Source organism: Schistocerca americana, chromosome 8, assembly GCF_021461395.2.
Source record: "Schistocerca americana isolate TAMUIC-IGC-003095 chromosome 8, iqSchAmer2.1, whole genome shotgun sequence".
NCBI classification, from domain to species: Eukaryota; Metazoa; Arthropoda; class Insecta; order Orthoptera; family Acrididae; genus Schistocerca; species Schistocerca americana.
The window spans coordinates 215606552-215622407 of record NC_060126.1 but is presented as its reverse complement, the minus strand read 5'-3'; the positions used below and the strand labels follow the sequence as shown (position 1 = coordinate 215622407).

The 15856-nt window shown below is 37.0% G+C and overlaps 1 protein-coding gene across 1 annotated transcript in view; it reads left to right on the top strand.

Annotated features, from left to right (window-relative positions):
- Positions 1-14394, top strand: part of LOC124545682 — a 51497-nt gene extending 37103 nt beyond the window's left edge. The window contains exons 9-13 of the mRNA XM_047124629.1: positions 938-1165; positions 3545-3699; positions 5502-5751; positions 8350-8578; positions 9474-14394. Of these exons, the coding sequence (XP_046980585.1) occupies positions 938-1165; positions 3545-3699; positions 5502-5751; positions 8350-8578; positions 9474-10600 (1989 nt within the window). The 3' untranslated portion in view covers positions 10601-14394. The remainder of the gene's footprint in view (positions 1-937; positions 1166-3544; positions 3700-5501; positions 5752-8349; positions 8579-9473) is intronic.
- The last annotated feature ends 1462 nt before the right edge of the window (positions 14395-15856 follow it).

The window sequence follows — 15856 nt, the reverse complement described above, 5'->3', positions numbered from 1 at the left end:
ATGGTGATCTGATTGGCTAACTTCAATGCTAAATAACTCAGACATGGTGCAACCGATCAAATTGTTTCTTAACAATTATTTTTCAGCACAGATTCCCATGCAACACCCTTTCAAGCTTTACAGGCTGTTTCTGACCACCTCATTAGTCACATTAATTTGGATTATTAACTTTTTATTGAGTTGCCATAATGTTTAATTTTGGAGGTAGAATTCAGTTCAAGAACTCTCAAAATTTGTGATGTACTGTCAAGTAGTTTAAAAAAGTATTGCATTGGGTTGCCATGTATTAGATTTATGTGTCACCTTTGAGCTTAAATGTGATTAAACATTTTCTGATATATAGACATGCATTGCACATTAATTTTCCTTAAAGTTGTAAAGGTACTGAGTGTTTGTACAGAGTGACTTCATTACACTTGAAAGCGTATATCTGTGAATCATTTCATCAGATTTTGAAAATGCTTGCTGAACAAGCTCAGTTACATATTTCAATTACTGTTTTTGTGTCTATATTCCACTCAGCATCTCCACTGTATGGTGTGTGGTTATCACTATTCACCCTATTGTTTTTATTCCACTCAGAATTTTTCTCTATCACAGAAAGAAAAGTATGACATCTTCACAATGAGAGCTCCTAAAAAGTCTCTAGCTCACACAGCTGATGCTCTTTGCTGTCAAATATTTAAAAAAAATCTCTAATTCATTTCTTATGAGTGTTTCACTGCTTCTTTAAACTGACAAAGTGGTTTTACATCAGTCACATTATGAACTATACACTGGCAATATTTTTCAGCTATCCAGCACAAATCTGAGTGCTAAACTTAGATGGTATTAAAATATGAAAGATGTTCTCCATTTTGGGGGATGGTTCACTTGTTTCTTTTAGTTTTGTCAACACACAGGCAGCAGATTGTACAGTCAGGAAATTTTTTTGCAGGAGCAAGAGGTGGAGGAGCGAATGCATGTTCTAGCAACTCTCCTGTCACCACTGTATCAGACACTTGCCCCAGCTGCATTTCGGAACCAGACTCAGTTTGAGCGAGAAGCTTCTGAATGCCGATTAGGATTCAAGCCTGGAAGGCCATTTTCTGGAGTCACAGCCTGTCTTGACTTCTGTGCCCATTCTCATCGAGATCTGCACAACATGAATAATGGGTGCACTGTGGTAAGTATAGTATGAGCAAATTTAATAAAGTATCTAAATATTGTACAGTTCCATATAATACTATTTTCAATACACAATATTAATACAAAACATGTTTTAAGCATGATATACGGCCGACTTCCTTCCTTAATCCGATGAGACCGATGACCTTGCTGTCTGGTCTCCTTCCCCAAACAACCCAACCCCAACCGTTTTAGCATGATAGAACGTACTTCTCAGATGTTTTACAACTATGAGAAGATTAGTGGTTGAACCTCTCAGCAACACTGTGATGGAGATATTTATGAAGTGTGACGCATCAGGTGATGTGGTTTCTAAAAATACTCATACTCTGCCTTCAGCATATGCGACTGTATACTGAAATTATCAGTCCAATTGAAATTTTCCCACAATTGGCAGAGTTCCTGGGCCTAAGCTAACCACAGTGCCCCTGGTGTCTGACGTGCTGAGATACACCTATGAGGTGGCTTCTACTGCACACCACAGTGAGGTGTTGATGTCATATGGCTGCTTACCGATCACTGTCTGGCACTGAACTGCTGCACTGTTGCTCATCTGTCTGCAGTAACCAATGGTGAACCCACTGGCTGACACATTGTTGCCCATGGTACTTGAGTTCAGTGTACTCTGAATCGAGGTACTCATGGTACACCTATGATACAGGGACATGTGAAAAGTGCAGTTCCTAAAGTCTTGCCTCTACCATCTTACAAAATCAAAAAGTTCTGTTGAGAGCAATTGCATGGTTGGTACAAAAATATTTGCTAATTTTTATAGCCCTATTAATCCTTTGACAAATGTCTCGTTCACAGCTTTTTCATTGTTGTCAATGCGACAAATACATCAGCTTCTTATCACTGATACAAAAGAGAGAAAAAGAAAAGCGGAAAGTAAAATGAAGTCTAAATTGTGTTAGACATGGAGAAAATAGGAGGTAAAATATATACACACATAAACACAGAATGAGGAACCAGCTAAAATTAAGACAAGATGGATAGAGAATAAAAAGGCATTGATTCCCAAACACCTGGCAAAAATATGCTTGAAATAATATATATCGATAAATGTAATAGTTGGAGTCCAAAATAATTACATCAGAACTGTGATTCGTCGATAAGAATTTCAGGAAACAAGTGTGTGAAAGCAAGTCAATTTGAAGGTGCAGAAATGGATTTTGACAGTGCCATTCATATATGTAGAGAGAATTGCAGTTCTCAAATTGTTGCTTCCGTTCATACCTTCAAAATTATATAGCTCAAATCTACTTAAAATAACCATTACTATACATACACAGCTCATACTATTTTTGTGTAGAATTATGAGTACATTAACATTTGTATGAAAACACCACAAAAGAATATGTTTTGCATGCTGTAATCAGAGATTCTTGGGACCAATGGCCTTTGTAGTCTGGTCCCTTCAATCCCCACAAACCAACCACAGATTTTTAACATTATAACAGGAAATCAATGTAAGAGTCACACATTCCTGGGGAATCTCTCTCTATGCAGTATGGTTGCAAATCCAAAAAGCCTCTATAGTGAATGACAGAAGATTGCAATGAACAAATTGCTGCCTCAGATATATTCAGTGGATGACAAGTTGTGCAACATGTAGCTCAACAAAGGAGTGCTGACTCAATTGCCATATCTGTTACTGTACTTTGGCATTGAGGCAACAGTTGCACAATGTGTAAAATGTCATTTATTTGCATTTTTAATCACTTTTGTTACACTGTCCTACACATTTTTAGAGCTAATGATGATGTCTCAGGTCTTGACTGGGCAATCTCAAGTTAGGTAGTTAGAAGAAAGTAATGATGCATTGTTTGTAACAAGATTGTTTCACTGCCAGGTTAAGGCATTTTCTTGCCTTGTTATTTTTTGAGCACTTGTGCATTGTCTCAGTGCTGCAGCAAATGCTATGTGGGCCATATTCATCCACGTGCATCTTGCCTTTTCCATGGTTTCCAGCACTTCTATTCCCACAAATCAGAACATCCTTTTTTTGGGGAATGCGGTTTTTAAACAAAGACTATAGGTGAAAGCAGGCTGATACAGTAGTTCCACATGAAAAAGTCCTGTCTCAGAGCACTATTATGTGTAAATGTATTTGTACGCACTGTCCTTTTTTCCCCCTAAGGTAAGTCTTTCCGCTCCCGGGATTGGAATGACTCCTTACCCTCTCCCTTAAAACCCACATCCTTTCGTCTTTCCCTCTCCTTCCCTCTTTCCTGATGAAGCAACCGTTGGTTGCGAAAGCTTGAATTTTGTTTGTTTGTTTGTGTGTCTATCGACCTGCCAGCACTTTTGTTTGGTAAGTCACATCATCTTTGTTTTTAGATATATTTTTCCAACAGGAAACTTTGTTATTTTTCAGGTTGTGAGTCTAACAAAGCATCGAAACCTGTCAAAGCCAGATGATGAGCAGCTGCATGTACTTCCACTGTACATCATGGATGAAACGGACGAGTTTGGAAGCAAGGAAGCACAGGAGGCCAAGGTCAAGAGTGGGGCCATCGAGGCTCTAACAAAGTAACTACTTGCTGTCATCACTAATTCACAGCTCAGTTGCTTATCACTTCCTTAATGCACTGAGCTAAAAGCTTCAGTTTCACCCTTTTGTATTAGTGCAATTATACTATAAATGACAGGTGACTTTATTGTGATTAAAAGGGAATCACTAATGAACTTGTGTATAAAACACAAGTTATCATTAAGAGATTTCAGAACAGTTCTGCTACAGTAGAATCAACATGAAAGATCTTCCTCTATTCCACTACAAATTTAAATCTTGATTACATAATTACTATGAACACTCTTTGAGTTATGTGGTAATCATACATGGAATGGCAGATGTTGTGAAAATGGAAAGTGTCACTTAAAATCAGGAGGTAAGAGGGATAGAAACCATTCCACATTTGAAAAGTTTCAACAAATTTATGAATTACTGTTGCCTCACAAGTAGGAAAATAATACTGGCAGAAAACTAAATTACAGTTTTTTCTTATGGTTATTCTTGCATAGCCCAAAGAAATGTTTTATTTAAAGAATTTGTATGTGAGGCACAACTCACTATGATGATCATGGAAAGAAACAGGCATTCATTGCTCTATCAGTCATCATAATTTGGGGCATTGAATCTGTCAGTTTTCAGTCATTTAACTAACTTCTCCTTGGAAAAGAAGCAGCAGGAACTGTTTCAGCATTCATTAAATTAACGTGGAGGAAATTTTCATACTTTGATATCTTCAGAAGAATGTCCTGGATACATTTCAACTTTTTTGTCAGCTGAAATTTATCACAGAACCATTATGAAACTCCTTGCTAAGCTGCTGTTGAGTTTCAATGTGTCTTTCTCCAAACAGGTTGCAAAAAAACCTGCACTGCAAAATACTTTATTATTATATTTCCAAAAATTTTTCTGTCAACCATCTTGCTTTACCTGCTTTGTTTCTTTTCTATCTATTGTGAGTATGTAGTTTCTCAATTTATGGTCTTCCTGGACCATTGTCTCTAACCTTGATCATTCAATCTCTGTCTCGGAAAAATATGATGTAACTTTTCAGGCAGTACTTCTGAACTATTGGTGTTATGTATAATCTTTTGTTAAAAAAAGCTGTACATGAAGTTTAACCATGAACCTTTTCAGCACAGCAGCAGGCTTTTCAATAGATAACATACTTATTAAATAATGCTACGAGGACATGTCACTGTTAATTATCCACAGAAAACACTGAACAATGGACAAACCTGTAAGAAACATTAATTATCTGCCAGTTGTTCTAAGAGGAATTAACTTTGTCTTCCAATGCTGTGGACTTCTAAAGATTGCTCGTAATGGGTGACATTCAGATTTAGGAGTACATAATTTCCCCTTCGTTTCTATGATTGAACAATCTTATCACTATGCTTGTTGCCTATTATAACTATAGTATACTGTACTATGCAGTACTTTCCTCTGTTATTTTTGGATGGACACTTATTTTGTCTATTTTGTGTGGAATGATAATCATTTTACTAATATTTGCTTGAAATTCTGTACAATTTTGTGCACCTATTGGGCTTGGGAACACTTGACACATCCACTGAGGAGACCATACATTTTTTGAATGCTTTCAAGAATGATTGTCTATGCCAAGGACTCCTGCTTTGAAACTTTGATCTGCTGTTAACTACATTTACCAACACCACATTTTTATGGGTGAAGGAATGGATAATTGCAATATATGACAGATGAGATTTTAAGCATCTTAGAGGAGGTACTTGGATTAATAATTATGGATAATTTAGTACATCATCTCAAATTTGAGTGCCAAATTTTCTGCCTGCTATAGATACCCATGCGAAGTCAGAGTTCGCTCAGTTCCACTTCAGCCTTGTCGACGACACGGCAAGAAGCGCAAAGAAGACGAGCCAGATGCTGTCATAAAGCCTCCCAAAGAAACAAATACATCATCAGCAAATACCACCAACAGTGTTACGGCAGCAGCAGCAACTGCAGCAGCTGCTGCAAGAGCTGGTCTGGGAGCCGATGTAATGACAAGTATGCTAGAAGGGATGGAGGCGCAGCTGCAGAGTTCACAAGTAAGTTTTAATTCACACTGCAATTCTCAATCAGTTAATAATATGTTCTGTGGATCATTGCAAATAACTTATAAAAGCTTTTTTTTTAAGCTTATTTTTTTTACCCAGTTGATAATGTGAGTTTCTAAGTTATGAAACCATAATATTCCGCTTAAAGGAGTTTTTCCATGGTAGCCTAGCGAGGCTGTCTTTTTTGTACTGCAGACTAGAGTGGTGTCAACTTCCATCTTGCTGCCAGTATAAGTGAGGTCATGTTGGCTTTATAAGCTTAATTTATTTGTGCCAATCTCTCTCTCCACCAAAGGATGCAGTTGACGAACAGTGGAAGTTTTATATCAGTCAGCTCTCATTTAACAGGAAGACACTAGAAATGACCAGTTTTGTTGTTAAACATCATATTGTGGCAAGTGGGAACAAACAGCTTAGTGTTACCATCTGCTATTCAGAAGTGTAACACGAAAATGCCAATGGGACAATGTCAGTATGGAATCCAATAAAGATCCAAGTACAGCAGCTGTCTTCTACAAGATAAACAATAATGAAACTAGATCAGAGTAAGAGAACAAGTAGTGTACATTAACCTCTTTCAGAAAAACATCAATTGTTAGAGTGTGTGCAGAATAATGTGTCCGGTAGACGCACAATCAGTGAGTCACGCATGGGGAAAGCGGTAGTGGTGGGGGTTGCAGGCAGGCTCTTCAGGGAAAATGCTGTACACTGGAGGAGAAGTGCCATTCTAAACTGACACCTATGCTCACATTTTTTGCACATATTACGTTGATCCCTCCGTGCCCTCACTTACAAGGTGACCATTCAAAAAGATCTACTGTTACCTCTGCTTTCATTAGTATCTAGAAAGAATTCAGCTGAAAATACAACAAAAACGGTGATTTATTTTTGCCTAGCTTTTTGACTGTTTGTAACTTCCAGCGAAGCATCATGAGTAACAAATTTTGAGTGAACCCTCTATTTCTATTGTTGCCGTGTTAAAATCTGCTGCTTTTGCCAAAACACAAGTGAGTTTACACATTGTCACCTGACTAACATAATGTGCAGATACAACTGTGAGACAATTCTGAAACTGCAGTTTATTAAGTGAGTAACTGGGGAAAGGTAAGGTCAATAACATATGAAAAAGCACATCCCTAATAAATGTGTAATGTCTTCACCTTGCTGTTCCAAAACCCACAGCATTTCTCATTTCATCAGCTATTGATCATCCTCAAAAATTGCATTGTTTCATCAAAAAAGTCTGTAGTTAGTGGATGAGGAAGTTGTGCATAATAATCATATGACAAAATATTCTCATTTAGCGTGTTATTACTTATGAAACTCTTATTTAAATATCTCAAACCATTTATGAAATTTGAGGAATATTATTTCATTCTGGTTTTATTGCTGACTTGTGTGATCACAAGTGAGTGTGCTACATCAGATCAATTTATTGAGACTGGTGACATATAGAGATATTTAGCCAAGGCTAAAGAAAAATTCAATATCTCTGCTAAAATTCATACACAGTAACATATTATGTAATATGCACCAAATGCAAAATCATAGTGACCCCTATTTTTCATTTCAAATATTTTTTAATTTCACACAGTGTCTTACTAAGCTATAAGTAACACAAAAATGATTTTTTTCCATGTAGTATCTTCATTTAAGAAATACTGTAGGGTGTGCACCTTGATTCCATTATCGCAGACTGGCTGAAAGGGAGCAAACAATGTCGGCCCCACTTCCTAACAAACAGATGAACTCACCCAGCGTTTTGGATGATAACTGGTCACTGCGCGTTGGCCACCGTATCCTGGATGGACTTTATTTTTTAAAAATGACAAAGTGTCTCTCTTGATATAGCATATGTATGTTGTTTTGTAGAGGTGAGTACAGATCACTAAATGAAGTGGTGGTGCAATAAGGTAGATTAATTTGTAGATTGTCCACCCCTGGTAGCTGAGTGGTCAGCGCGATGGAATGTCATATTTAATGGCCTGGGTTCGATTCCTGGCTGGGTCGGAGATTTTCTCCGCTTAGGGACTGGGTGTTGTGTTGTCCTTATCATCATCATCCTGTCATCCCCATCAACACGCAAGTCGCCGAAGTGGTGTCAATTTGAAAGACTTGCACCACGTGAAGAGTCTACCCGATGGGAGGCTGTAGCCACATGGCATTTCCATTAGTAGATTAATTACAGTGAACACAGAGACGTTTAAACAGTCATTCTTCATGTGCTCCGTATTTGCATGGAATGGAAAGAAGCTCTAATAACTGCAATGAGAAGTACCTTATACCGTGCCTTTCACAGTGGGTTGCAGAGCATGGATGCAGATGTTGATGCAAGCTGGAATTTTATTTGGAAATTTTATTGTGCAAGCTATACCAGAGGAAGATTTTTAACTTACAAAACTTGGCAAGAAGAATGGTGTCTTTTATGTATGATAAGAAGAGAGTTAATAAACAAAGGCTATTTTACAACCAAAACCAAATTATTAAATGTTTTGTTATGTTTTTTCCCACTTCAGACAGTTCATCCTTCAAGTGATGAGATGTATGTTTCTTGCTTTACTCTTCAGTATAGCATATGTGCATCTGCAGGTCTCATCCACTGTACTGGACACTCCAATGCCCGTATACCAGGGTTGGGGCTACGAAGCACGGACTACCGCAGCCGATATGTACCACCCTCGACATCGCCCGTGGGGCTGGGGAACACCCGAATTCGAGCCGGACAGCACGAGCAGCCTCGCAGGAAATCCCTTTGTTGGGAGCCCGCAGCCCAGTACCAGCCCATTTGTACAGCAGTCACCACAGCAGCAGTGGCAGGGTGAGTTTGATATACTCCACTGTTGAGACATCCTGTGGTTTCAAAGCTTATGAAATAAATTTCCAGTCTTCCCCCTTTTAGGTTCCATCTACTATATTTACTCGTGTAACTGATAATATTTAAATGCTCTAACATTTTCCTCTATCCCATCACTAGTAATGTTATTTCTTTTAGAACATTGATCATTAACAAAAGTATTTCAATCAGTCACTAATTTTGAACCAATATGTGCTTCCATACAAGTTTTTCTCAAAGCAGATATTTACCTTCCATCTAACCAAATGTACTGTACTCTACATTTGAATTCTGTGTTCCTGGGGTTGCCTTATTTTATATGTGACATGTAATCTAAACTTTGTCACTTGAACCATGTTCTGCCGTCCACTAGGCTGTTTCTACCTCCTTCTATTTTCCATACCTTTTCAATTAACAATATGTTATTCCTGAGCTTCCCGTAGTGTTGGATTATTTTCCAATATTTTGTAAACATTTATTAATGACAGCCACTTTTCTACATTGTGTGGAATTCTATGATCAGAGGAAAATTTTCTAAATCTCTACACACCGTACGTCTACCTACATCTTTCCTTTTGTGAAAGGAATAAATACCTCAGTGAAATGTATGTCTTCTTAAGGGCTCTGTAGATCTATATCAATTTCTTTGACAGTTACCGTATTACTCAGTTTGTATCACACTGCTCAGTTACGTTGTATACAAATAAATAACTGTGATGATGAAAGTAACTTTCAAGCTACAAGCATTTACAGAAACTGCACAGCATTGAAGAATGACTGTAGTGTTCTATACCGTCAGAAGTAAGTTATAATTGTAGAGACAAAATCAAAGATTTTTTTATTATAGTTCCTTACAGGTCAGATCCTTTATCTGTTTTAGGTAGCAGCCCATACCCTCAGCGCTCTGCTTCAGTGACTGCGACGGCTGCAACAGCTCCTCGTGCGTCACCTAGCAAGTCGCCTTCACCAGGTTCTCCATGGACACAACAGCCAACGTGGGACAGTTCTAGTACTGCAACCACTGCAACCACCCCCACATCTCCAACCCAGGCATCACCGTTTCGTGTACCGAAAGCGAGACCTCCTTCACGAACAACAGCATCAGTGGCTACTACAGAATCCATGTCCACCTACAGCAAAAGCTTTTTGAAACCATTTACACCACCTAGTGAAAAGGGAACAAGTTCAGAAGGAGTTAGTGGACTAACAGATGCCTGGCAACGTCAACAGGCAGCTGCAGCAGCAGCGGCGGCAGCAGCAGCCCAGGCACCAGTCAAACAGGAAAGTCCTGCATGGGGGGACTTCCGGTATGGAGGCACTGGTTATGGACATCAACCATTCTATGGCTATCCTCCAACCTATCCTACACCAGATGGATACGGGTATCCGTATGCTGATCCACTGAAGCAAGAAGCTGCTGCTGCTTGTTACCACGCATCTGCTGCATACCACCACCAGTTCCGATGGGATCTGTATGGGCATGCTCATCCCTTCTTCCCACCGCCAGTGCCAGAACCACCTCGTGCAGAGCCAATAGGTGAAGTTACAGGTTACTGTGATAATGAAGAATGTTTCAAGGATTCACAAATGGGAGGTGTGGCCATAGCTTTAGGTCATGGCTCTGTGTTATTCGAGTGTGCCAAGCACGAGCTGCACGCGACAACGGCCCTGCGGAGACCAGACAGACTACGACCCACACGCATATCTTTAGTTTTCTACCAACATCGAAACTTAAACCGTGCCAAACATGGATGGGACGAATGGGAAGAAAAGATGCGCCTTAGGAAACTCGGTGTTACAACATCGGCTTCAACTCCCTCATCGCCGTCCTCTGCACAGACATCCACACGCCCATCGACACTGCCTCCTACTGACCGTCCTCCCACCTACACGGCACAGTTCCTTATGCGAACACCGACTTATACGACCACGACCTGGACAACCTTGTTTCCAATGCACCCTTGCATGGTAACAGGTCCTTACCAGGAAGGTGGTGCGGTTGGATAGCCCCACGCAAACAGCTGCAGATAAGAAGGCAGCTGCTGCAGCTTAACAACTGTGTGAGAACTGTGATTCACTGCTGCTTTTGACTTCCAGGTGCTTCTGTATACTAAGGCTGTATCACTTTAGTACTTGTTTTGTTTCTCATTCCTTAGGCGAGAAGACAATGTGTGTTTTCCTCTGGTGAGTCAATAAACACTACGTAGTGTGTGCATTTAGTGTGTGTATTACACACTTGCTGAGTGCTCATATATAAGCTGTATCACATAGGTGGAAGTAAGTGTGGTGAGGACACAGTGCAAAACATCTTCAGTGTTACTTTGAGACTGCTGCTGCCACTTTGCATCTTGCAAACCTTTATTTTGAATATGTTGCAACCGATGCATCAAATGATTCAATGATTGCTATAAGTCCTCAGAAGAGTGTTCAAATACTGGGTTCATCTGCTTTATAGTACACTGATTAATTGTACTAGCTATATAGGGAGAACTGTATCATACTTCTTGATGCTAACTTATTTTGTATTAAACTGTCATACAGATGTGCTAAAATGATACAGTTTTTTCTATCAATCCATAGTAACACAGTACAGTTCTGGTAAAACAACTTGGTTACTTTTTCTTTTGTTTGTCAATAATTCGTCAAGATTTTCACCACTGTGGAAGCATTTAAACTAAAAGCTTGAAGTGGTAACATAACTATCTCGTTTCCTAGTCCTCACATATTAAGTTTCATTCTTGTTTTGCCAGTTGTATATTAATGCTTCCTAGTCCGAAATCTCAGAAGCCAATAGTTGTTTATTTTTATTACTTATTTCCTCTACCTCCACTAGTCAACATAAATTGACTGACACGTCCTGAAATTTATCTGCAGCTGCAATAATTTCATTTATTGTCTGGGTACAACTTCTTGAACTGATCTAACAAAAAAAAATTTAAATATGAGAATATAATTTATATTTAGTCTAAGTCATAACCTTGATCTGTGATTGTAAGAAGATGCCTAATACTAAGTTTTGATGGATTTCATCTCAAATCTTAGACAAACAGACATCACAGTTAATTTTCACAATTCTAGCACACCTGAAAGTACTCTCACAAAGTATACGTTGTTTTCGTTCCATTTGACTCTGAACGTTGCAGCTGAATCTATGCAGTTGCTGTCTAGATTCTAAGTGTCTGCATGCAGTCGTTCTTACCATTACGTAGCTAGTCCAGTTTCCCAGGTATTTTACTGAACTATTTTATTCTAATGTAGATAATATACTAATTTAAGCTGCCTTGTGGCAATGCACTGATCTCACATCATGTATTACTAACTTGCTGTGGTAGAATAGTGCTGCAGTCTGTAATTTTAAGAGTGGGAGATTCACTGAATTAAGTTCCATGAACTGATTTTTAAAAAGCTCAAAACTAGTGTATTATTTATTTAGACAGAATATGCTTCAGCCCACCACTGATGTGATCAGAATGCAAATGTAAAAGCTGCCATTTTGAAGCTAAATACATTTGTCCTTTCATGTTGTCACAAAAAGAAACTGACTGAATCATTGTCCTTTGCAGGACTGCTTACATGTTATAAAACAATGGAGGAGTTGACTGTTTGAGAATTTCTTTAAATTTTAATGGCTTTTAACTTATTTAATGGAAAGGGTGCGAAAGCAGGTGAAATATTTTTGCTTTCGGAGTGAGCCTTCTTTCGTTCCCTCCTCAATTCCCAATTTCCACCTCATTCTAGCATATAGGAAATCCATGGAAAACTCTGTCTCTCCTGCATTTCTAAAATAAATCACTCAAAATCCCAAAAGATTGCTCTATTTTTGGAAGCGAGTCATGATTACTGTGTTGAAGTAAATTAAGAGATGAAAAAGACTAGTATTTTGACAATATGATATTTCATTTATAATTTAATTTATACTAAGTGATCTATTTGTACATATATGTTTGTGATTTTATACATATTTTTGTTCATTTAATGTAATTAATACAAGCCTATTGGTTTGTAACTATTTATTGTTCACGTGATCAACTTCATAAGAATACAGAAAATGTGGTCATATTGCCAGATGAAATGTTTGTTAAATGGTTCATTTTGTTTTGTTATTGTAGCAACTTAATGCTCAAGCTCATTTGGTCTCTAAAAGAGAGAACTCGTTGTATGGGTCAGCGTAATTTTTCTTTAAACTCATAATGGCAGTTATGCATCTCATTGTTAGAAAGCAGTATTTATTAATATGTTTTAGTGTGTTGCCAAGTATGAAATTGTTTTGCTCGTGTTGTGTTCAATATGTGTTCAGATTTTCTGTGAGATGTGTAAAGTTAGAAAACTGTGAGCCAGAATACTCTGAGATACCAATTTATTACTTACAAATTGTCATCTTAGACTACCATTCACATGCTAATGATATGTCTTCAAGACATATACGCATTCAGAAAATTTCACACAAATTAAAATTAGCAAGTGAAAGGCAAAATATCAAATGATGCAGCATTTCTTTGAAAGAAAAAAATCCTAGTCACAATATAATGTGGACATCATTTGTTTATTATGGTAGTTTAAAAAGACTATTTGTATCAGTTTTAGTTTGGAAGTACATAAATGTCTCATTGTGTTTTATTTTGAGTGTAATTTAAATTTTTATTTATTATGAAGATAGCTCAGTGATGATTTCCACAATCATAATAAATTTTCTTTCAGAAGCTCATGAATAAAGTACAATTTTAATATATATTTTAAAATAAATCCCCTATTCACATATGCTAAGCCCCTTTTGTAATAAAAGTTAAAAAGTTAAAAATGTAGTGTTTTAGGTGTAGTGACACAGTACTTTAGTACATGTCGCTGCTTTGAAGTGCCAAGGTTATTGTGACAGTAGATGCCAACTTTTACTTCATGTACAAATCCGGCCCCTTAATGATGCCTTCAAATTTTAGTTTTCTAGCAAGCTCCATGTTTCCCAATCAAGAACCCATAAGCAACATTTTTGTAATAAAATTAAAACATTAAAATTAACAAAAACAGAAGTGTGCCCTGTATAGATTAGACTACTGTGTACATCCTTCCAAAAGAACAATGTTTTATATGCATATATATAAAAAGTAATAAAATATTCAAATTAATTTTTAAATATCATCTGATGTTGTCCATGAAGTTGGATTTAATAAAAAAAGACTAGTTTTACAAGATGACATAATTTTGTGAAAAGAGTTTATAAAAAATATGGTAGTCTGTTAGTGTTTGTGTGTTCATAAATTTTTGTGTGAGAAAGCAGATACTATAAAACACATTAGAAAAACTTTTGCAATGAAACAGAAAAATTCAAAAATATATTATCAGTACAATATCATTTTTCACATGAGAATGGATAAATAATGAGTATATATATTTATATACTTTGTATATATATTTTTGACACTTTGTGTAAAAGGATGTAACTGAAATCCCATTTTGAATTAAAAATGAACAAATGTTGAAGTTTTAGGGAAAACATTGTGTAAGACTATAGAAGTATGAGTCTGTGGTAATTTTCTGTCACATGATTCAGGAAGTACACTTTCTTTTCTTGACGCAGGAAAATTTTTCATAATTGTACACAAAAGTTTAGGCAGTTCCCAAACATGCACAAATGTGTTCTACAACATCCCTTCAAGCTTTGTTTTAAAGTGTCTAGAATAAAACAGCCCTGTAGAATTGTAATCTTATAAAATAAGTAATGATAAGTAATGTAGTTGTGAGTGAACGTAATTAATAAGTGTAATTGTTTTCTTTTTTATTGTGAATATAGCCACACTTTGTGAATATTTCTGAAAAATTGTTATTTCATTTACCCTTGATGAAACAGCGCACCAAAGTGCCGTGCAGACTCTCCTGTCAACTGACTGTAGTATACTTAAAATATTGCCATGTCCTTATTTCTTATTTCCTAAATCCCATTATGAATTGGCTTCATTGTTTTAAGAATGGTGTCTCCTCTGTAGTCCACAAATCTTTACATTGATAAAACATACAACTCAATACTATGATCTAGTCAAAAAAATAAGTCATAGAAGCAAGGTTCGAGATGTCACTCCCTTTTACAGGATGTATGTGCCCTGCGACAATTGGGAAATCTGGAAAAAAACTGGTAATTTTTCATTGTTTTTGTTTTCAGTTCATTTTTTGTAATTCTCACTGGTAAAAACTGATACACTAACAAAGAATTTTACTGTATCGTACTACTGCAGAATAATACTGCAGGAATAAAATATGAATAAGAGAAAAAGAAACAAAACTGAAGTTGTAAAAGAACTGCACCATTTACAGCAACAAAACACAGTGTACCCACAAGTGTCTGCCAACAAAATGTGTGAAAGGCTTTAGTACAAAGACTATGCAATACTTTGTAACAACAAACTTCTTCCAATGAGTGTGACATCACAATCATTTGCATTAGGTTTGTTTGAGCAGTTGCCACCAGGCTCGTGCGCAAGCACAATTGAGTTGTGTATGAGCAGTACTTCTCCTGCTTCTGGCTACTTAAAGTGTGGCTGTTGCTGAATTTCAAGTGCACATTTTCATCATCTGGAACATACAGTTTTTTTCCATAATAAAGAATAAAACATGAGAGACTACAGTACTGATACTCCAAGAAAATTTGCATCCCGAAAAGCACACTGAAAAGCTTAACATCACATTGGGAACAACTTCTTAGTGAATCTGGACATACAAATGTGCACTTTAAGCCGAATTATGCTTTTCTGAACTGTTTACGAAATTACTATGGTCTTGGAGTATCCTCCAATATCCTGTTTCATTTATGACATAATGTAAGAGCTCTTAATGCTATATATGTACAAACATAGGGGCTTCTTCCGTAATTATAGCTGTGCAAGTGCAGTAATGCCTATTTTCTGACATTCTTTAATAACAGCTGAAGCAAATTCTAACAAGATGCGGGAAAATATTGGGAATGATGGTTTGAAAATATTACCTACAAAGTAAATTTCATTTTATGCAAGGTGATGTCAATGTGTGAGAATGTGCTTTGAATTTCTGAAATCACGGAGTGTTTGATTCTCATTTACAGTTTAACACTGAGCACCAGCCACTGAGAAGAATATTGAGCCCAGAAGGCCAGACATTTATATCATTATTTAAGATTTTACTGGCACTTTAGTGTGATGTATCTTAAAGTACGACATGTGCAAAAAAGACCAATATTACATGTGAAAGTTTAGCTTTACTTGTAACTACACCATGTCTATTAATTTAAACTACACTATG